Raw genomic sequence first — 17,663 nt, 5'->3', positions numbered from 1 at the left:
TTTATCAACAACCTTGACTGGATTCCCAGTAATTTACAAATTTTTCTCACAAGAAGTATCCCATCCTGTAAGTATTAGGACAGTAAAAGTGTCCATAAATTTAAAAAAATCTTATAAAAATTTAAACAAACCTTTCAATCAAGCTAATTAGAGTGCAGGCATTCGCCAGGGATAGGTAATTTTATGCACTCTGAATTCTGTATATATAATAATATGCACCACATCTTGGTTTTATGACGCAGGAGAAAGACAGATAAACTATCAAACGAGATAGTTGGGTGTATGATGTACCTCTTTAATTATATCATTTTTATTTTATTTTTTTCAAAGAGAAAAGTACATGTATAAACAACCTCCGTATAGCCTTCCCAAGGACCAATGCTGTTGATCTTTTTACAAAAATCTGGCCTTGTATTCCGTAACGAATGGTGTGCGCCTTGTACAGCTTATTGAAAATGTCCTGTCACTTTGATAAACTTTACACCCGTCTGGCAGTAGACAGCGTAAAGTGTACAGTAAAACATTTGCCTCTGGCGCCTGCAAAATTTACGTGTTGCAAATTTTATGGCTTAACTTTTGCTCCTAGAAGTATTTACCTGAAGTGTATTATATAACTTTAGGACAGGTAGATAAATTTGATTGCCAACATAAAAGGCAAACAGACATGAGGACGTCGTTAAATCCCCATAAAATAAATAAATAATAATCATAGCCATAAACATTTTATTAAATATTTCACTTGTTTTGTGAAATGGTTATGGTAAGAACGAATGATTTTGAATATTTATTTTCACAGATATTACTATAACAATATATGATATATGGTATACGTTATATGATCATATGACATTTATGTCGCAAAGTTCGTGAAAAATGTTTTGCTAGTTTTAAAGGTGCATGGTCAATGAACGATGTATAAGGAATGGATATACAAATAGACATAGAACAAAACCTTTAGGAGTATTTGGATTTCATTCATAATGGATAAAAAGTCACTCCTATTAAACAGTTGAAGTCATCCAAACTGGGTCGAAGGTTTCTGTTACGAAGTCATCGGTTTGAACAGTGTGAAACTAGAGAAAAGTTTCAAATACTAGGTCGAAAAGCTATGATATTGAAGTCAGTTAAAAAATAAAGCTTCGAAGTCGTTTTTATAATGTGATGAGTCCAAAAGTCTCTGATGTGAAGCGATAGACTGAAGTAAAAAGTCATAGTTATTGAATCAAAAGTCACTGGCATGAAGTTTGAAAAGCGTAAAGCTATACTTGTAAAAATGTATAGATGCTGGCCGAAAACCTTCCTTGTGCATCAAACTATGTAGGCAAAGGTTTCGTCGATATTGTACAAAACTGTCGAGTCATTAAAAATTATAAATTATAAAACTCAGTTTCATTGCACTAAAAGACTATATAAAATCAGTTTGTCAAGCCATTGTGCTGGGGCGGGGGACAATAAGTTGCTACTATTTTTGCTAGCATTTACATGAAATTTAGAGTAAAACCCAGAGTGAGGTAACTGACCGTGAGGCCGTATTTCACCGGTTACGTGTAACTGTTTGCCAACTATCACACTGGATATGACCAATCTGGGTTTACTCTCCATGCTGTAAGTCTTTTTCTTTGAACCGAAAAGGCGATGTGAAGTCGCTTTGACTTATAAAGCTGTACTAGACAAAAAGTCACTGTTATAAAGTTAGTTTGAATAATCTAAGGCCAAGTTGACATTTGATCGATACTAGAATTAAAGTCTGTAGGATACTGTATATGTATTATCCTACAGGTAAATGTATCATCCGTTTTAAACAGAAAGTCTCTGATCTAACGTCAGTATGAAGTACTGGCCCAGATATCGTTTAATGGGTTTAAACAGGAAGTCTCTGATCCGACGTCATTATGAAGTACTGACCCAGATATCGTTTACTGGGTTTAAACAGAAAGTCTCTGATCTGACGTCAGTATGAATTACTGGCCCAGAGATCGTTTATTGGGTTTAAACAGAAAGTCTCTGATCCGACGTCATTATGAAGTACTGACCCAGATATCGTTTATTGGGTTTAAACAGAAAGTCTCTGATCTGACGTCAGTATGAAGTACTGGCCCAGAGATCGTTTATTGGGTTTAAACAGAAAGTCTCTGATCCGACGTCATTATGAGGTACTGGCCCAGATATCGTTTATTGGGTTTAAACAGAAATTCTCTGATCTGACGTCAGTATGAAGTACTGGCCCAGATATCGTTCATTGGGTTTAAACAGAAAGTCTCTGATCTGACGTCAGTATGAAGTACTGGCCCAGATTTCGTTTATTGGGTTTGAACAGAACGTCCTTAATTTCAGTTTGAAATATAATGACCTATGTAAACATTTCGTCCGGTACTGAACAGAAAGTCTTTAGTGTGATTGGCCTATGTTGGTAAGGTTTCGTCAGTATTGAACAGATAGTCTCTGATAAGATGTCAGTTTTTAAGAATTAGCCAATTGGAAAAGTTTTCAGATGTGTTGAACAGAAAGTCTCTAAGGTGAAATCTGTTTTCAGTATTGACCTGTAGTTGAATATTTCGAGGGCATTGAACAGAAAGTCCCCGATTTTAATTCTGTTTTAAGTATTAGCCGAACAGAAAGTCTGTGGTATATGAGGTTCGTCTGAAATGTACATATAATGATATCACATATATATATATATTTCAGTACACCTGTAAATGAACATGGCTCATGTATGTTTATATGACAGTGATAACAATGAATGCCAGGACGATTCGTTAATTGAGTTTTTGAGTAGTTGTTTGCAGTTGAGTTTTCAGCTGTTCGTGGCGACTGATTTGGATAAAGAGAGTGATATGTTTTCATATATTTACAGTCAAATTAACTCGAGACAGCTGAACACGCATGTACAGAGCCGGATGTAAAACCACCTGAGGTCGATCAGTTAACTCCCCTCTCACTTACACTTCACCCTGTGAATACATTTTATAAAGGATCGATTACATCATGCCTGTGCTCACAAAAATTCTATTTCAACATGTGAACTAATAAGGTAATGCGCTGTACAATATTATGTCGAATATATATGCATCTTTCTATCACAAAATACAGGGATATATATAGTACAAGCGGCGTCATCACTGCAACAACGTAATTTTTAGACCCTTAGAAAAATAAATATGTCTATACTTACATTTGTAATTTTATACTTGAGGGATCTTTACATATATGTAGTTTGATAGACTTTGAACAGTTTTGTACTTGTTTCATCTGTTCTGAAAGGGTTTTAAATTATTTCCACCAACAAAGAACGATAAACGTCAACTTTTGTTGTACCAACTTTAATGTAATGTTAGTTGTATAGTATTTATATACCATTTGCATGGACTGTCTTGTTTATACTATCAGCGGTTGTTTATCACCATATATATGCTGCAAATCTGCACAATCCATTGGCGTTCATATGCTGGCTTTTTATCTGTTAATAACACCAATAACGAAGCATGCAGTTTACTTGAATGCTGCGTCCTGGTGAAACTATCATAATTCACAGATGTAAACATATATATAGTCATGAAACAGTACAGCATTCAAAAGAAGTAATGATCTTGGGCGGAACAAAGTAAAGCTATATCAATTAAATATATTCAGATCTTGATGAAATGGCATATGCGTGCATAGCAAAAGGACGGAACTTTATAAATCCACTGGAATGTCTAAAGAGCTATGCTAAACGGAGAACGGGGAAAATGTTAAAAGCACTGATAAAACACCCTGTGCAGCAGATCGACAAAAATGTCCGAGAAACTTTTCATTAATTAAGTTGACGAAAAATACTTAATCGGACTGGCGAAAATATTCATAAAACTTATATTAGTGAAACTGCATCTAAGAAGTGGACTTTGATAAATATTTAATAGGACAAAAATGGAATATATATATATATAAATAATAATTATTGTCTATCAGTGTGCATTTACAAGATATGCACTGACAATGTACGTATAATGTAACCGATTATATGATATATAGTATTTAATGAAAAGAATGCACGACAAAACCATATTTTTTACCGAAAAAGTTATGACTCGCCTGTTTACATTTCCACAAAGGAGGGGCAAAACAAATGTTCATCTCGAAGAGTGACAAAACAGTCATCAGAACATATTATAATGAAAACTGCATGCGAGAAAGAATCGCTAAAATTTGGATGGATTAATTTATGATGAGGGAATTATATATATATCGATGAACATTCAGTTAGGGTACTGCCCATGTACTGTGCGCTCAGTGTTTGCTATTCCATATATTAACGATTGGGAAACCTTGCCATTTATGAAAACGCTGGCTTGACTTTACAAAATGTACCCCCAAGGCCTTGGTGGTTGGTATAAAGCTGAGGAAAGATGTGAATGTTTCCAACTTTTTGTCATGTTCGATTTGGTGTGGTTTTGATAATGCACATAGGCTCACCCTAATGTTTAGCCTCTTTATATGTACTAATCACGTAATTATTCAAGTTTATATAAATCTGACGGCAAAAATCGCTATATAACAAATGTATTACCGAGATTTAGGATTCAGACCGCTGTTGCCGAGTATATAGGTATAAGCTTGCATCGGAGATGACGGCAAAGCAGATTGATTAAAATATCTGCAAGTATTTGCAGGAAAGTTTAAATTGTCATTATAATTATTTTCTGTGATCAAATGAACTCATTTTTTTGGTCCTATCTTGGTCTTTTTTTCTGTTGTCAAACTTTATTTGTTCACCATTGTAGATTATTTCTCACTTGCTTATTTTTCACTCTTCTCTAGAACAGTTTAACAGATTCTGTATAGATAAATAAATTCAGGCCTTTACCTGCAAAAGACAAGCGGCATTATTAGAATTTACCGGGGTATCATGCAGAGAGGTGAGTTACATTATTACCTCCGGCAGATAAGCTTTCAGGTGGGCTGGGTTTTTAAATTTTATTAATTAGTAAGATTCAAAACAATACCGTTCTGTCGGGTAAATGTAATTTGTGGAAACTTTGAAATATTACGAAAGCTGGTTCTCACCTCTATAGCTTAAGAATTAAAAAAAAAAAAAACGTTAGGGTTACATACAGCCCATTTGTAGATCTCGCTGTATTTGACGAGCGACAGCTGCTTGTCAAATGTCGATTGCTGTTTCGGTTCATCTCAATAGGGACCTCTTTTGGAAAGCGTAGCCGCATCTGTGTGCCGGGCCAAAAAACACAAGGAAAACGTCATAATGAAGCAGGCTTTGTATCAATTATTACATTCTTCACAGTTGTTGAAAAATTCAATTTCCTCTGCTGAGTTATATAGCTCTTTGGGCTGCAACAGTGGCTTACTTTTTTTCCCTCTGTGTTTTAAAGCATTTAAACATGACCAAGCAGAGAAAATCGTATACAGAGCTGTTTTCCAGCAATTAGCGTTCTATGTATATGTATGGTTGCCTTCTGCCATTCGAGCAAGCAAGAACATCACGTTGGCGTGGATGTAAAGCGATGCCTGTAAGTTTGTGTAGACTGATAATGTGTTATGAAAGGTTCAAAGTGTTCATAGAGGTGATCAGGGAAGTGTGTATATACTGCCTGTACCTGCTCTAAATGTTGTTATGTGTACATCAGAGAAGGTACAAGTCAGCCGTGCTCTTATAACGTACGGCTGAGTGAACTACCGTATTAAACACGCAATCTCTCACTTTGCCCGAGACGTTTTTTCTTCGCGCGTTTCTAATTATGCGGGTTTTATTCTGTAACAAATGGTAATATTGTACAAGTTCATCTATCCATGACTAACTAGCGTCACCAACTTATACGTCTAAGCTGTAAACGAATTAGAAAGATAATTAACTTTATGTTATTATAATTCGCAAATCCTATACAAGATTACAGGATAAAGTGTACGGGCACATATGTATGTATATGCATGTATAAACGACCCGCCGGTCACAAAACAAGCCTGGCTAAATTGCGGAACTCTGCGGCCGTTTTAAGAAGCGAATAACAGAGAAACAATCGCTCTGATGAAGATATATATTTATATGGGTTAGTTAGATCTTTGAGTTAGTGTTGTATGAAGGAGTTGTTCTATTCATGTATTAGTCTCCATTGCCCTTGTCAATATATGAGCCACCCCCTCCCCTCTCCCAACCCCACCAGCACCAAACCCTCCCCTAGTATAGGATAGTCCTACCTGAGTAGGACAATCCCGATATGTGTAGGGTCCGAGGATGAAATCCACCAGCTAACCATGGAAGCATCTATACAAGCATTATGAAGAGTCATGAATAAAAATATGTACATTAATACAAGGTAAGTTTGTACTGCGCGTATTAATATATACTGCATGGGTATAGATAGGCGTGAATAAATGCAACCCCATCTTTTGTTTATAGGATGTGTGTTATGTAAAATTATGAGATTGTCGTCGGTTTTAATTTATCCATTTGTATGCGTTTTAAAAATATTCATGGCCGAGGAAACTACGCAGTGAGTGTAAGATAAACGTTCAGTGTTAAAGATAGGCAACGTATAGTTACGATTCCTTGTCATCGTGCATATGTATTTTAGGTATATTTGAGTATATCGTGACATGCATGGACTTAAATATGTTTCTCTTTCATCGTGAAAAGAATCTCCTGCATAGTTCTAAAACAGACCTTTAAAACTGTAAACTGTAAACTGTTGTAATACAAATGTAGACATTGATCAAGCCAAATCTATAAAATCAATCCTCTTGGAATATGCCAAGCTGTACAAACGTGGCATCTTGCACAAGAACAGGGGATAGATATGACATATGGTTTGATTGGTTTAACCTCGTGATCAAGACTTTTTCATTTTATACATGACACTGGGTTAGGTTCTATAGGTGGAGGAATCCGGAGCAAGCGGATAAAACCACCAACCATTGGCAGATATCTGACATATGGGCTGCTCTGTTGTGTACACTCCACATGGCGTTTGGATATCACACAAAAAGGATATTAAGTTTTAGTTTATCATAATATTGGTGAAAAAAATCAACATCAAATTTTCTGATTGCTGACACTATATTGTTTGCCATCTGACACGAGAAATCCATCTGGGCGTTTCCCCTAACCAGTCATGTTTGCAGCGAAACAGATATGCATTCTAAAGATAGATTACATGGCTATGTTTATATCTATGTACCAAGCTCCATATCTGGTATTATGTTGATATCCCCAACATGAACCTTACACTGACGTATTTTAGAAAGTGTTAAGTGCAGACTTCTTTTTGGCGAATGCAAATTTGTCAAGAATAGCGCGAATAAACTTGCTTGCACTGTATAGTATGTGTACTGTATAAATGTCTATCGTTCCGTTCGTCTGTGCTGTCTCGACGTAACATTCACAGTGTACTTTGACAGTATTGTGGACAGTCTATGATACAAGATATATCGATATAATACAGTCTTCATCGATACACACAAGAAAACAAACTTGTGTTCTCTCCATTAAAATTTTGGTGTCATATCTTCTGTTGAATTAACAACATAAGGCCTTGTATTGAAAGAATTTAACACAAGATGTGTTGGGCGTTATGCACAAAACTTGTAAAATGCACAAGTTTTTGTTGTGTTACGTAAACTGCCCAATTTTTGGTTCCGCTCAAGTTTGTGTGCTTCACATTTATTTTACACATGTTTGTGTTGGGGTAAAACGTTCTGTGTTTGGATTAGAACAATGCAAGTTGTTGTGTTAGATTTCAACACAAGTGTTCTTTGTGTGTATCTTACCGATATTGACATTTTAGTTTGGGGAAAGTGCATACATGGCTCAACTGTTTGAATTGCAAACATATATGACACTTATACATGCTTAGGGCTTCAAAAGGTAACCGTTTGCAAATTTGCAATGGTACATATAGTTTATAATGATTGTGTATAGCTTGTGTTCAATGTATAACATGCACACAATGCATGCAAAACTATACACCGCAAGTGGTACACAACGTAATGTTTATTTGTTGTTTTGCTGACTGATGTGTATGTGGTAATATATATTTTTAATTATTTATTTGATTAGTGTTTTACGCACGACCATCCGCAGATTATTGACGGACAAATGTATACTGTATCTACCAGAAGTTAGTATTATGTGTACGCCTCTATAGCACAGCAACACAAGTACTGGTGTATACAAAATTGCACACAGTGTGTTTCTATTGTTATTTAAAAGTATTTGATTGTCTTCCATGGGTATATATTCTCCTTGAAAGAACTCGTGACATCTTGGTATTCATAAATATACTTACAAACGTGAATGAAACGATAGACTTGGCGTTGTGTTTATTTGTGTGTGTGTGAAGGACAATGTTGAGTTGCCCCAGTGACTGATATACAAAATATATATTTCTTTTAAATGAGAGTAAAATTTGTATACGCAGGTCTGATAACCTTTATATTTCCTAAAGTAAGACATCAACTGTTAGTGGTAAAAAGACAACTATATTTAATGTATAAACAGTCTGAATTCACTTAATGTGTCAGGGTTTCCACTGCAAAGGATACAGTGTTGTTTAAAAAATCTCCTGAATACAAGTTTACAATAAAAGACACTAACACGTCACAAATGTTCTAATATCGTTTTAGTTCCAAAAGGAAATCGATGGAAAAAATTGACATATTCTTTTAATTAACACCTGTGAGGTGTCAATTTAGTCTCTCAGACATGACACTTGAAGAAACCAACATCTAGCACCTTGTCGATAGCTGAAATGGATCAGACCGCAATAAAACGATACTACGTGGATGCGACGTGTAGCAAGCGCACGGAACTGTATTGTACTCTAAAACAAAACTGTAATCCTGCTTATACTCGACTAAACTAATAAATATGGCTCTTCTGGCAATTGTTCCGTCAAAGTTTGATTAATAAATATTGTGTAGTACAGTTCGCTCTGTGACATGTTTTACAGTTCCGTTAGGAATTTCTTCATACATCTCAGTCATTAAACCGTCTGTTTTATTTGCTGTATGTAAATTATGGCATACTGTGGACGAATGTTTTTTTCTTCTATATCAGGACAATAATAAATTATCGAACAAGGTAATACATGTCAGCTAGCGTTCAAATTAAACGAATGGAGAAATTTGACGTTCAGTTTATATGCATTCTGTGCACGCACACACAAGCTTGGGGATTTTTTTTTTTAGCTTAAAAGCTGTGTATGTATTGGAATTGTTTAACCTGTACTTGTTAGAATATCACATGGATAACGAGCGTGTTGCAATTCTGGTGAGAAGGTTAACTGTGGATGGTGAAATTGTTGTAATTGTTATAACATTTCCTGATTAATCATGTCATTATATCTGCTGATAAAACGTCTGACAAGTTTAGCATTCTAATTAGCTGAACAAATGGAAATTCAGCTGATTTAGAAAGTAGAGCAGACAGGAAAGATAATTTTTACCGGTCCACAATTACCAGGAAAGAGACCTCTTCATATACTAAACTTGTTACAAGGAAATGTGTGTTTCATTTAAAACATAAATGTTAATATTTACTGGATTGTTTCAAAGCCCGTCTGGAATGTTGTACAGCTAATGCTATATTGTTATAACCGAAAAATTGCTTTACGAAAAAAACGGGCTACGGCCATGAAGTGGTGAATATCTTGGCGTCTACGAATTCATTAGAACTCCCGTTTATCCGAAAATGTCAAGAAATGACACGAAATGTTTAACCTGTACAAAATGTGGTATGTTAGAAACCTATCATTTTTCTTGTTTTCCCCATGAACACAACATTATCGTCTTAGAGATTCTGCTGCCCAGTTGTCGAAGGAGAGCCCTTGTGCAAAGCCACACCAGTTAGCTCCCTTGCATACCACCGGGCGGTATCTCTCGCTCGCAGACTGGGGATTCCTTAAACATATATACTCCTCTTATGTTCACCTCAATTTGCTGAAATATCTTGGCTTTCCAATTTCAATGACATTTTCATTTATTTGTTATATATTAATTAATTTTTTAATCATTTCCTTACTCATTTCTTTTTTTATTTATTTATTTATTTATAGTTTTGAAAAAATATTTTCTCAATGCCCCATTTCTTCTTGACTATGTTTAAAACATTCATATATATATATATATATATATATATATATATATATATATATATATATATATATATTATTTCTTTAGTTATCTTTAGTGCCCATTATGTCACCGACAAATCTTTATTTCACAGCCTAAGCACATTGCCGAGTGAGTTGTTTTAAAACGGCAAGGTGTAAACGCTAACGGCGCACAGGTTTTGAGTACAGATTTTATGTCAAGTCAAGGCAGCGATGGGCTGGGTATTTATGCATAGTAAATATCGTATAACTGTCAATTAAAGCCATCAAACTCAACATGAGACTGGACTGAGGAGACCGGGGTATGCGGTCGTCGTTATGCTGGTTGGGGTGGAAGCAAAACACCGGCTGTAGGTGCAAACTTTCACACAGAAGCTGGGAGAGCGGGCGATGGTGTCCGGGTTGTCTACCCACTTCTCATAGGTCACTCGGAGACGGCGAGGCGCCAAGTCAGTCCCGTACCGTACGTAGGACGCTTAATCCAGCCACATCAGCCGACTTAGCCAATTATTCAAGCGGTTTCTCTACCATTTTATTGCCCGACACTGTGAAGGTCAGCGAAATCTGGATGCGCATCCTTTATTAATTGTCATCATTTTCTCTGTAACAACCCATGCTGCGAAATATCTGCCTGATGCACGTTGTTATATGGGAAGGTGAAGAGAAACGTGCGAGGTCTCCTGTCAGTTTCATCCGCATTCTTGTTAGCCATCGTAGAGGAGAAACCATTGCACTTTAATATCCATCCCTCTGTCAACATCAACTTCGCATTAAATTCAGTCTGACTCTCCAGTATTGATATTAAACGACCGCCTGTGTCGACTGAGCTTCTCGCTGATTTCTTCCCACAACAGACTTCGGTCTAACTGTTGTTTTATTTCTAATACTGTGTACAGGCCCTATATGGTGTTATAGATGTTATACCGTGCGATTTGTTCATTCATCACTTTTTGTATCCGCAAAGTGTACAGTTGTCTTCGGTTGTGTGTGTATACATACATATAAATATATCTCATTTATACGCTATTGGTAGTTTACTATCTGCCGCATGCCAGGCGATTTCAATCCAACCCGTAAACAGTTGAGGGGATTTGCTTGTGTTGGGGATCGGTTACGGTAATTCGTGTTTTTGGCACAGTTTTATTTTAATAACTCGGGGATTTCTTGAAAACAATTGTGACAGAGACCGATTTACCGAGACGTTTGTTAGAGTGAGTAATTTTGATTCTCTCCCGGAAAAACTTAGGCAATGAAGCAGAGCGCGTTTTGCGTTAATATAAACAACGTGGCGTTTAAAGAAGGCCTTGGTGGGTAGATTAGAGTATAATTAAGCATACGCCGAACACTATAGAAGCATTATCGGCCAGAGTGACTGCTTTGTGTCGTTTGCTTCGGGCGACCCGGCATCTCCCTGACTTCCCAAGGATGCTAGCGGAAAAGACACACGTCTGGCCTGAGGGTGACGTCCGTCCGTTGCGAGAGCTTGGAAACTCACAGAGATAAAGCCCTGAAAAACGACCGAATATAGAAGAAACTGGCTGATTTCCAGTTGTCTTGTCTGGTACACACGGGTTGCGACTCTTGCGGATCGTCAGTTTCTTGCCGCCGCTGCAGAAGAAGCCGCACTTGTAGGTCCCTTCCAGCCAAATACGATCGGCACGACTACTTCCCCCACTCCCCCCATTGTCTTCCCACTTAACGCCGGCCTTTTACTCTCCACTCGGCACTTTGTCTTGATAAAAATCACCAGAACTTCATTTTGGGTCTCTTCGACAAGCGGGAAATGTCCATGTCAAAAGTCGCCTAGAGAAAAACAATTTTCTATCGCTTATCTAGGGCTGAAAAGTCCGGTTTAATCTTAATACCGGCCAAAATATGTTAGCTGAGTTGAAAGCAACTCCTATAAAGCCGAAACGATAAATGAATGCTTGCAGACGACTTAGGATAAACTGGGTCTTCAGAAAGTAACCGTTCCAGCTAACTTAGTCCGTGTGGCTGATATTTCGTAATGGACGTTGATACTGAGTGAATTTATTATACATTTTAAGCGATAGCACGTTGTTAAAGCATATTATACTAAAGCTATATTTTAAAATGAGAGAAAGAAATAACTGGGTTTATTTTCGTGTGGAGAATTCTGTGTTATGTTATTATATTAGCTAGGTTATTATCTTCTATATTTTGTTAATGTTCTTTTATTTGATAATCGGCAAATATGCTTCACCTGATTCCTAGTGTTTTTGTATCTCCCAAATTGTACTTTTGCTAGTCGTCGGTATTTGTGTGGATATTTAAATACATGTGAAGAGTGCGTGAGAAGATTGCATGTGAAGAGTGTGTGAGAACAATGCATGCTAAGAGTGGGTGATAACATTGCATGTAAAGACTGCGCGTGAAGAACACACGTGAAGAGTGCGTCATTGACGTTTTCTCAGTAAATATTTCATAAGTACATAATAATCAGCGTGTTGATAGGAATCTGTAGTTCTCTTTTCCTCTTGTTTAGTGGTGATGATACACGTGAGTTCCATTCATGTAAATATAGCCCGATTCTGTTTATACATGTAATTGATGAAAATATTAAATACAACCAGTATTATGAATGGTATATAACTGGATGGCGTTTTCCATAGAGCATTGGCGACATATCCTACCCTTGTAGCCATGCGAAATTACATGCAGATTTTATATTCCGATAAACTGTTTTGCTATGATGTGTGTTTTAACCATCGTTTAGTTTTAAAATTAAAATACGTAAAAAAAAAAAAAATCGTTGGCGTTCTGAAACAACGTTCGGCATTTCCTCTCACATCATGGCACGCCTGTATAAGATCTTGTCGGCATATACAAAGATTTCTATAAATATATAAAGGTTATTTGTACAATGTGTATATTTTTAATTCACAAAACAGGCTGATAAGCATCTGTATAACTCTAACTAGGCACAAACACAACAAAACTGTAGTACAACAATTTACTGTACTGTTGCAGTTATCTGCACACCCGATGAACAAACTGTATCGTCTTATAACGTTAAGTGCAGTTTTCATAGGTGGCTATTATTTGTACTACTGATTTTTAACCACATTAAGTCCACTATTTACCCGCTAAACGCCTTGTTCCTGTCCTTTTTAAGCAAGCCTGAACGCCACGATGTCTTCTCAAGAGGATGGGTGTATGTATGGCCCTATATTCTAAGAACGGGGCGCCGTTTCTTTTCAGTGGTAAAATTGGTTAAGTTGTCTATTCGAAGCGGCCTAAACATTTGATTTTATTTAAAACCTCTAACCTCTCTGGACGCATGAGGGAGTTTTGTAGGACCAGTGACTACAATCAGTGGAAAATGTCGCTTCAGGGGAGGATTTTGCTTCTTAAACCCCCTTAAGGTGACTTGAATTTGCGCGCTATCTCATTAATATGTCCGACCCAGCTCGCTGCTTTAAACCTGATTAGCTGAGAGTATGATCTATTGCGGTGGCGGGGCTAGGGGAGGTCGGACGATTCCATTTCGAAACCGCAGTTTATTCATGGGCAATGGTGCGAACAGGAGCTGAAGGGTTCGCGATACGAAATAGCCACGATAGCTTAATCGTTTATCTGCTTTTTGAGGAGACATTACAGCGTCAGAGATCAAGTATTTTGGAGGTTTTGACGATCTGCACAGACACCCACTCCATATAGGCTTATACTCGGATGCATTGACTGGTAGTTGGATAGTTTCTGACAGCGAACACATGGGAGTAGCGAGGTCGTACCTGCACGTCTGACTGACGGTCAGCGTTTTCAACACCTCGACCTTTTTAGTCTATGGTAATTTCTTTTCTGCATTTTGTTTTTTTTTTGAAAACTCTCCACTGAAAGTTTACGCCTAATTCCGGGGAAGGAATTAGCAGGCAATAGCATTCCATGCCATGTGGCCTCTGAAAGTCTTATCTCTCCGGGCAAACCAGTAACGTTATAAGTCCAAGGCGCCTAGTTTATTTTCCACTCGACTCCCTTCCCCATACATCTATCGTGTACAGGGAGTATCAAGTCCGCGATATTATCGTCAGTAACCTAAAGAGGGGGTCTGATCCCCGAAATGTGCAAGGAAGTCGGAAAACTATTATGCCCAGCAATCTAGATAAACAGTACTTCGGCGAGATACGTTTGAAGTGCTCAAGACATACTTCCGAGTTCGTTGTACCCCTAGGGGTTGAAAACATTAGCATGATGGTTTTAGAAGTACCAACATATTTTCCTTGTCACGCGGGTTTTCCTGGGAACTATTCCCCCGCTACAGGGACCGGGCTATCAAAGTTAAGTAGATGTCAGACACCAGATGATGCGTTGCTTTGGAAAGGGCCAAAACGTACACCGTTCAGTTTTAAAAAGAGTCGTCCCACCTTTAAGTAAAATATTTCTCTCTGACTCTGTCTTTATAAACACCACCTTCTGCTAATATTGTTCAGAAGTTCTCGTCTGGGGGTCAGATGTATGATTTGTCCCGTTACGAGACCCCAGCCCGATGACAGGCTCTGATTCGTCTTCATGAAAAACGAGAGGCTTGGGTTAAGTCGCTCCATCAAAGCCTTGGCCCAGCCTCTCTACACGCATGCATAATTTGTCGAGCTTATTGGAAATGATGTATGAATAGGAGGGTATATCTTCACTTGTGCGCAGCCGAGGAATTTTTTCGATGCTGTAAACTTGTATCGTTTTGCTCTGGGAATCCCTGTTTTGAAAAACTGATTACGGCACAATCCGAATGGATCAGGGCACTTGAAGGCCCCCGCTGGTTGGAAGTCAGATCGCCCGCGGCCGGCCCAGTTTGACAGGTCATTTGTTATAGCGTTCTATAGTAACGGACTGGTGATTGACAGATTTAGTGGAAGGAGCCATGAGCACCGACAGCTTACTTGTTAAACTGAGCTTGTGATGACGGCAGGCTAGATGGAGGTTTTACCCCGTTTGACAGTTTTTCTACTTCTTTGACAGGGACAGGGGGTTTGTTTATACCAAGTGCACGTACGCAGCAGGGCACAGCAACAAAAACTTACGCAATTGGAGGCGGCCGGAGCCTGTCTTACGTGAGGGTCCATGGCTCAACGGGTAAGTTTCTCTTCACATATTTCTACAATCCCGTCACCCCACGGGGCTGGGGTAGCATCGGCCGGCGGGGACAGACTGGAAGGCAAGACAATCCTCTTGTTCAGACCCAAATTTATGGCTGTTCGTGTCTTTTACCATCAATAATATTTACAGAGAAATGATGAAGGGGGAGTTGTTGTTGGTAATATAGCACTGTAAGCCGTGTGGAATGAATGACTGGTATACTTGTTCTGTTGCAGTATGAGAATGACCTCCCTCACTACGGGAGTATGGACAATCACACGGGGATGTACGACCCTCACCGGGGTAGTGTAGCTAGCCACCCGGGCTTGGGACATAGCACCCTAAACCATTCTAGTATCCATCAGTACCCGCCTTATACGTCCCCGAGCAATATGCCGGCAGTTATGAATTCCTCATCACAGGACAGCCAGCTAAAAAGGGATAAGGACTCAGTTTACGGGTGAGTCGTCATACACGCAAACACCACATATGAATCTATCTGTATACCGGTACCCGTACCTACCTACCTACCTACCTACATACATACACATGTACACACACGGCCTTTATATACATACTTTATAAAGGGTTATCGTGTGTAAATGTCCCGATGATGTGTCGCTGTCGGCCCTTGTCCCTTCTCCACAAACGGTCGTGTACAAATCGGCCTTTACCACTACAGGGTTGTAGTCTCACGTGGCAGTTGAATGTTGGTCCTTTCCCATGTTAAAGCGTAATTTAAAACACAGAACATTTAACGAGATTTGACGGTTGTGTAATCGACTTATCTATATATGTTGTTTATTTATTCGGCAGACCTGTAATTCTAATTTTGTCTGCCTCGGGATGAGCGAGGAGAACGGCTGTGGCTTCTCATGCCGTTCCCCCGCCCGTCACAGGCCGTCCATTCCCCGGGCAATGTTATGGTCCCGGGTCTCTTACAGCCGTCAGTCGCCTCAATATAGCGTGCATGAATCTAACCGAGACCAATATGGCCGCCATGTTCGTAAATATTTCTCCCTTCTCTTTCTCTATCCACAGGCACCCACTGTTTCCGCTTCTAGCTTTAATATTTGAGAAATGTGAATTGGCGACATGCACCCCACGGGAGCCGGGTGTGGCCGGGGGAGACGTTTGTTCGTCTGAATCTTTCAATGAAGACATAGCCGTTTTTTCCAAGCAAGTACTAGTATGTGTTAACGCTTGTTTTCACTACGCTACATAATATATATATATTTATTTATCTCTGCAAGTTTTATGGCCTATATATCATTATCTTGGTATGGTCGTTTATCAGTCATAACTGACCTCCGTTTGGGCTGAATACTTAACATTGTTTCCGGGCTGGTCATGTATCATACCAAAAGGAGATCCACGGTCTGTTTTAGGGACACACATTTCTAGGATCCATTGAAAATTTTCCTTGTAGTTGTATTTTGAAATTAAAAAACAAATAAATAAATATTTTACCATCGAAAAATATTGCTGAAAATAATAATATAATTCGATATATATTTTCTCTGAATTTTTTGAAATGATGCCACTGGGTTTTAATTTTATTGGCTGTAACAATAGATATAACGCTGTAGGTCAGTGTCAATTATAGGAAAACAGCAAGCGTTTAATTTGACGGTGACAATCCCCTTGCTTCGTGTCTAACTGGATTAGAGCCCTAAGCAGCCTGGCAGAACTGGACGAAATTACTGGCCGGTCCTTATCCGTGCTCTGTATTCTCTGTACATTAGAGCCATTTCGCCGAGGTGTTTGAGACAGCCGCTAGATTAGACCAGTTACTTATGTAATTATTACTTTGCATTGTCCGCCTTTAACGACACGCTAATCTAATAGCTCATGCGGCCATAATGACACAAGTCATAAAATCGACAATGGCATTGAGGAAGAACCTATGGGGAGAAAAACAGCCCGGATAGAAAATTCTGCCGACTCTCTTTCGGAAGCCACATCTTTCCCCTGAATGTTCGCTCTGGGAGACATTTAGCCCAGCCTGTATTAGGGACGTCGGGCTGATTCAGGTTTTCTTTATGAAATTATAACGGGGAGCACGCACGTAAAACGGGCACTGGAAGAAATACTGGAAAAAGCCGGGTTTTCTTGACACCAGTAATTAGTTTTTGGTGCCAGAACTCAAGCAAGAAAAATAATATTCTACGAAATCTATAAATGTTCGAGCAAGACCACTTTTTTTTTCCTGTTTGATATTTTTCTTCCCTCAGGCACGATCGGACAAGCCTTTATTTTCGGCTAACCACGAATTGGATAGTTTGGTATGTTGTTCATGTCTTACAATTTTTTTTATAGGCTGATTTTAAGTATTTCTGTAGTGGTTTGTGATAAACGTTTGTGTATATAAATGCTCGTTAATAATGCCTCTTACGGGTAAGTCCAGTTAGTTATCATTAATTAATCCACAGTGTAGAGCCTCTATCCTAAACTAAATGAAATAGGAAA

At 38.4% G+C, this 17,663-nt stretch overlaps 1 protein-coding gene across 2 annotated transcripts in view; it reads left to right on the top strand.

The window, feature by feature from the left end:
* Positions 1 to 17,663, top strand: part of LOC135469303 (homeobox protein Meis1-like) — a 125,041-nt gene that overhangs the window by 14,906 nt on the left and 92,472 nt on the right. For both annotated transcript variants that reach the window (XM_064747922.1, XM_064747923.1), the window contains exons 2-5: positions 15,078 to 15,191; positions 15,431 to 15,654; positions 16,236 to 16,383; positions 17,429 to 17,479. In XM_064747922.1, coding sequence (XP_064603992.1) covers positions 15,180 to 15,191; positions 15,431 to 15,654; positions 16,236 to 16,383; positions 17,429 to 17,479 — 435 coding nt within the window. In that variant the 5' untranslated portion in view covers positions 15,078 to 15,179. The remainder of the gene's footprint in view (positions 1 to 15,077; positions 15,192 to 15,430; positions 15,655 to 16,235; positions 16,384 to 17,428; positions 17,480 to 17,663) is intronic.

This window comes from Liolophura sinensis, chromosome 6 (assembly GCF_032854445.1).
Source record: "Liolophura sinensis isolate JHLJ2023 chromosome 6, CUHK_Ljap_v2, whole genome shotgun sequence".
NCBI classification, from domain to species: domain Eukaryota; kingdom Metazoa; phylum Mollusca; class Polyplacophora; order Chitonida; family Chitonidae; genus Liolophura; species Liolophura sinensis.
This window is presented reverse-complemented; position numbering and strand designations above follow the sequence as displayed.